The sequence below is a fragment of the Grammomys surdaster genome, unplaced genomic scaffold (genome assembly GCF_004785775.1).
Source record: "Grammomys surdaster isolate TR1022 unplaced genomic scaffold, NIH_TR_1.0 354, whole genome shotgun sequence".
Lineage (NCBI taxonomy): Eukaryota > Metazoa > Chordata > Mammalia > Rodentia > Muridae > Grammomys > Grammomys surdaster.
The window spans coordinates 1,188,873-1,195,245 of NW_021604773.1; the positions used below are offsets into that span (position 1 = coordinate 1,188,873).

At 47.9% G+C, this 6,373-nt stretch overlaps 1 protein-coding gene across 2 annotated transcripts in view; it reads right to left on the bottom strand.

Moving 5' to 3' along the window:
* The window catches only part of Hif3a (hypoxia inducible factor 3 subunit alpha), a 29,421-nt gene that overhangs the window by 8,601 nt on the left and 14,447 nt on the right, over positions 1 to 6,373 (bottom strand). For both annotated transcript variants that reach the window (XM_028779535.1, XM_028779534.1), the window contains 4 exons: positions 4,417 to 4,529; positions 3,617 to 3,807; positions 2,001 to 2,102; positions 399 to 670 (listed from right to left, as the gene is read on the bottom strand). In XM_028779535.1, the coding sequence (XP_028635368.1) occupies positions 399 to 670; positions 2,001 to 2,102; positions 3,617 to 3,807; positions 4,417 to 4,529 (678 nt within the window). The remainder of the gene's footprint in view (positions 1 to 398; positions 671 to 2,000; positions 2,103 to 3,616; positions 3,808 to 4,416; positions 4,530 to 6,373) is intronic.

Sequence of the window (6,373 nt, forward strand, 5' to 3'; positions counted from 1 at the left end):
GCCACGCCCCCAGCCCCTCACTGGGGGATTCTAGGCGGGGCTCTACCACTGAGCCATGCCCCCAACCCCTCACTGGGGGATTCTAGGCAGGGGCTCTACCACTGAGCCACACCCCCAGCCCCTCACTGGGGGATTCTAGGTAGCTGCTTGGTGGATTCTAGGCAAGTTCTCTACTGGGGAGCTGTATTTCCAGCCCCAATTTCTTCTCATTATAATAAAAACTGTCACTAAGTCATATGCAAATGTGTCACAAGGACTGATCCTGGCTGCTGTGGGGTTTGGGAAGGCGGTCCAGTAGGGGGCACATGGAGGGCCTGGCTGGAGAGATGGAGACAGGAAGCATGCTGAGTGATGGGGCTGATGCATGAGAGTGATGTCCCGTTCTCGCTGTAGCTCACCTCTTCCGAGTTCCAGGCGTCAGGGAGGCTGTGGGGGGATCCCCCCTGGAGGGGCTGGAACAGTTCAGTCGTGGATCACTTCCCCAACGGGGCAGCAGGGAGGGCTCAGGGATGGGGGGCGACAGGCCATGGAAGCTCCGAGCACGCGGCCTACGGGCCACCCCGGGAGGTCTGCGGTGGACTTTGGGCAATTGCTCACTGGAGTTGAGCTGGAAGTCATCATCCATGGAGATGTAGGGAGCCAGCATCTCCAAGTCCAGAGAGTCAGAGTCCTGTAAGGGGCAGGAGGGGGTTTACAGCAGGACCCATGGGTTAGGGGGCCCTAGGCTGGGTTCTGGGTACTAACTCCTCTGAGGTGTTTGCCTGAAGAGTGAAGCTTTTCCTTGTCTCTCAAATGGGTACAAAGACCATGGTAGTCAGTTCCCAAGGTACTCTAAAGATTATCCTTGGGTGCAGTCCTCTTCCACAGGATCAAGTGGCCAGGGTGTAAAAGGACATGATTCTGCATGTCTTTCGAATTTAGCCATAAGGCATGATAACTGTGACAGTGTCATTGGTGCCCGTTTGTCTCTGAGTGTTTCTTTTGGTGTCTTTGTGGTTTTGACCACGTGTATCTAGCTCTGCCTGTGGCTTTATCTCTTCCTTCTTAGTCTCTTTCTCTCCTTGTGTCTGTAACTATTTCTTTGTCTTTCTCTCCTTGTCTCTGTAACTATTTCTTTGTCTTTCTCTCCTTGTGTCTGTAACTATTTCTTTGTCTTTCACTCTCTGTCTATCGCTCCTCTTTCTATGTGTGCCTCTCTCCCCTTCATCTCTATCTCTTCTTAACCAATCTGTCCGTCTTTCTGTCCTCCTGTCTGTCCCTCTCTTCATCTCAATCCATCTTTCCCCTTCTTGGTTTCTCTGTCTCCCTCTCCTTCTGTGTCACCGTCTGCCTTTGCCTTTGTGTCTCTCTTGGTGCTTGTTTCTGTGTCTCTGCCCCGCCTCTTTCTCTTGCCTTGATGGTCTATCATTGTCTCTATATTTCTTTCTGTTTCCCTCTCTACTCTTCTGTCTTCTCTTTCATGAAACAATGGTCTACTATGTATGCATATACATATGTATGTATGTATCCACTATCAATCTATAGTCTGTCATCTATTATCTATCTATCTCTATCTTCTACCTACCAATCTGTCATCTTATCTATCTATCTATCTATCTATCTATCTATCATCTAACTATAGTCTATTTATATCTTCTATCTGCCAATCTATCTATCATCTATCTATAACTTATCTGTCAACTATCTACCCATCATATCTATCTATAATCTATCATCTATCTCTTATTCCATCTATTAATCAATCTACCTATTATCTATCTATAATCTATCATTTATCAATTCTATCTATCTAATCTGTCATCTATCAATCATCTATCTATAATCTATCTGTCATCTATCTATCTATCTATGCATCTATCTATCTATCTATCTATCTATCTATGCATCTATCCCCACAAACATCCATCCACCCATCCATGTTTCCATCTGTCCACACATCCATTCATCCCATCACCCTTCTATAAAGGCAGATAAGCTTACCCCTTCATGCCAGTCCTCACCTGAGCTGTATCTAGATTTGTCTCCACGGTCTTGTTTTTCCGGGCAGTGGAGAGTTTGTGTGCATTCTCCAAGCCCACAGCCAACTGATCTGGGAGATCAGCCTGGAGGGGAAGAAAGCAGAGACATGGGAGACCGAGTCTGAGGAGTTCTGACAGTAACAGTTCTGGGCAGAGGTAGGGGTCTCAGGCTGCAGCTTGTATGGCGTCGAACAGCAATGCAAATGGAGGTGGTTTTGTTTGTTTGCTTGCTTGTTTTTGTTTTGAGACATTGTCTCATGCAGTCTAAGATAGATAGCCCTGAATTCCCAAATGTACCTGAGGATGACTTAGCACTTTGGATCTTCCTGTTTCAGTTCCCAAATTCTGAGATTACAGATGTGTGCCTTCATTCTTGGCTTCATTTACTGACTTATTATTTTAAGGCAGGGTCTGTCTGGGATGGTTAGCTTTAACTATCAGCTTGCCACATCTAGAATCTCCTAGGCAAAGGGATTGTCTATGCTGAGTTGGCTTGTGGATGTCTGTGGGTTATAGTCTTAATGAAGTTCGTCGAGGCAGGGCCTGGAGAGATTGCTTGGTAGTTAAGAAAATTTGTTGCTTTCCCAGAGAATTCAGGTTGGATTCCGAGCACCCGTATGGTGACTCAAAAAACATCCATAACTCCAGTTTTGGGGTTATCTGATACCCTCTTCTGACTGCCACAGGAACTAGGCACATATGTGGTGCACATACATACATGCAGACAAAACATACACAAAAACTTAACCTTAACTGATGTGAGAAGACAGCCCACTGTGGGTGACACCATTCCCTAGTCAGGCGTCCTGAATTTCATAATGGAGAAATAATGTTGAGCACCAGAGAGCACACGTTCATCCATTTCCCTCTGCCCCTGACTATGGGTGTGATATGACCTGTTGTCTCAAGCTCTTGCCATTGTGTCTTCCCTGTCATGATAACCCTGTCATGAATTGCAAATCAAAATAAACCCCTTTCCTCCAATGTTGCTTCTTTGAGTGAATGTGTGTGTGTTTGTGTGTCTGATGTGCATGAGTGCAGGTACCCACAGAGTCCAGAAGAGGATGCTGTTGGATCTTCTGGGACTGAAATTACAGGTGATTGTGAGCCATCCAGGGTGGCTGCTGGGAACCAAACTCTGGTTCTCTGCAACAGCAAGCACTCTCAACCACTGAGCAATCTCTCTAGCCCCCTTTGTCAGGATAGTTTGTCACAGCAATAGAAATGAAAATAGAAGAGGGTCTCATTCCAGGCTGCTCTGGAACTCACTATATAGCTAAGGCTGGCCTTAAACTCTTCCTGCTTCAGCCTCCCAAATGCTGGTATTGTAGGTGTGCACCTCCATGCCTGGCTCTTTGATTTTTGAGACAAAGTTTTACTGTGTAGTTTAGGTTGGCCTTAAACTCAGTTCTCCTGCCTCAGCTTCCCAAGTACTGGGATCAACAGTATGTGTCACCATACCTATCTTGTAACCTATGTCTTAGAGAAACCCCATCTCATCCCTAAAGTGGAGAAATTGACCACAGAGAACAGCCAGGCTCAAACTAGAGGCCCCAAGCAGCATGGTTCTATGTGCTCAGACAGGAGACACTGTTTACCGGTAGAGGACTTTGGGGTCTCCGTGTAGCTTGTGGGGTGCTGGGGCTGGTAGCTGTGGGAGGTCCATCCAGGATGGGTGCCATGAGACGGCGCAAGTCTGGACTACAGAAACGGCGTGGATCAGCAGCTAGAGAGGCCTCACTCAGGGCTGGAGGGTGCAGGAAGGCCAGGATCCGTGGAGCAGGAGGGTCTGCAGGGTGAACAGAACACACTTACTCAAGGCTGAAGGCCAGCTCCTGCTCAGCTGTGCTAAGCCCAGAGGATGACTGTGACATTTTCAGTAGCACATCTGGATGGCCACTGTGTTTGCTGCTGGAGAGGAGTAGGAAAAGGGCCTCACTCTGGGCCATTTCACAGGAAGATTGCTGTGGGGCCCTGGAGGATCCTAGGGGAAAGGCCCAGTAACTTTAGTGTGTGGCCAATCAGCTCCTGTGTGTTGAGACTAGCCTGATGCACCCCCTTCTCCGCATCCCTTCCCACTCCCAAGGAGTAGGGAATTGTGAGTTCCAGGGAACCACAGTGGGAAGAGGAGAAGGCAACAAAAACCTCAAGCAGGCATCCTACTCATGGCCATAAGGGGAGAGAGACCGGAGGGAAACACACTGTAAGCAGAGGGCCACCATGTGGAAGGCAGGAGTATGGCATACTGGGAGTGCTGAGAGGAAGCCAGCGTGGTTTGGATGCTGAGTGACAAGTGGAGAGAGGCAGCAGACAGGTTCACAGGGCCTGGCGAGCCCATGTAAATGCATCTGACCTTTTCTTCTTAGTGTCCTGAGGACACAATGGCCTTGATCCATACCTAGACTGTTACCAGGGATACCCTTCTGTGAGGAGGTACCCAGCTGAGGGGGTCTTCGAGTGTGTTGCTCTGTTTGTTCCAGGGACAGCACCACTCCGGTCTCTTCTACACGGCTGAGGGGAGGGGCAAGGCAGAAAGAAGAGTGGGAGTCAGAGAGGGTCCATGCTCACCACCTGCCCCCAGGCAGCTGCTTCCAATGTCTTCCTACAGAGGCCATTTCACCTAAGAGCTGAAGGGAAATTGCCAGAAAATAATTCCCCACACTGCTTTTTCACCAGGATTTATTTTGTTTTGAGATGAGTCAGTCTTACATAGCCCAGGTGGCCTCAGACTCATTACGTAGCCATGAATGACCCTGATCTTCTGATTCTTCTGAGTGCTGGGATGATAGGCATATACCACCATGCTCAGTTTATGGGGTCTGAGGATGGAGTCGCAGGTTTTGAGCTACATCCCCAGCCCTTCAGAAATGCTTTTGGTCCCAAACATTTAAGATAAGGGAGACTCAACCTGTAATGCCATTGATAGATTGACTGATTAGTTTGTTTGTTTGTTTACTGTGCTGGGAATTGAACCTAGGGCCTCGGGCATTCTAGGCAAACTCTCCTCCACTGAGCTATGTCCCTAGCTCCTGTAATGGTGTTGAAATGAAACTAAAAGCCTGGGGCAGTGGAGCCAACATACATTCCAATTCTTGGGAGGCTGAGGCAGGGAGTTTGAGAGTAAGAGGCTATCTTGAGCTTCCCACTAGGAGACCCTGTCTCAACAAGACCAAACAAAACAGAACTTGTTGCCACTGCCTGTAATCCCAAGACTTGGGAGGCAGAGGCAGGAGGGTCAGAATCTCAGCTACATAGTGAATTTAATGTTCGTCTGCTCTATAGAAGACTATGTCTCCAAAAATCTAAATTTAACAGATTCTTCATCGCTTTTCCAAATATGAAGAATTCATAGCTATATTTCTATGAATAAGCATTTATTTGAGAAGTGTCTATTCATAGACATCCCATCCTCAAGGGAACAGGTTTATAAATACATCTTTCTTCTGTCCCCCGCACCTCCCAGCCCACAGTCTCTGGAGTCAACTCAAATGCTGCCTGGGTAAATTGGCTTTGGGGGGAGTGGGTCTGAGGTTGAGAAACGAATTCATTTGCATCTCATTAGCATAAGCATCCTATAGGACAGAATGCAGGTGGGTCTGGTACTCCCAGCAGCTCTTGGAGAAGTTTGACTCTTTACCTTCACTAAACCTAGCCTGGAGATGTATCAATTTTTGTTTTGTTTTGTTTTGTTTTGAGACAGGGTTTCTCTGTGTAGTCCTGGCTGTCCTGGAACTCACTCTGTAGACCAGGCTGGCCTCGAACACAGAAATCCACCTGCCTCTGCCTCCCAAGTGCTGGGATTAAAGGTGTGCACCACCACCGCCCGGCTGAGATGTATCAATTTAAGCCAGCTACCTTTATCCCCTTAAAAGACATGGTGTACTTAGTGATGCAGGCATACACTCAGTACACATAGACAGAGAGAAGTACCTGTAGACACCCAAGTATCTATCAAGAGAAAGAGAGCATGCACACAAACCTCTATGCACTTGGTGCCATATCTATGCATACAGGCTACATGAGCTCATAACTTACTCATTTCCCAAACAACTCTCACTTAAGCATCACGACACAGGGGTTAATAACAAGGACTCTGAACCCAGTGATTTGGGGTCATATCTCAGCTCTGCTATTTCTGAGCTGCATGGCCTTAAACATGTGGCTGGCTGTCTCTAGACTGGTGGTCTGTAGCCCAGTGTTCTACCACTGAGTTAAAACCCCTAACTGCTCTCTGAGGGATTCTAGGCAGGGGCTTCGCTCCCAGCCATTTCCATAGCCCCTCACTGGGGGATTCTAGGCAGGGCTTCAACCACTGAGCCACACCCCCAGCCCCTCACTGGGGGATTCTAGGCAGG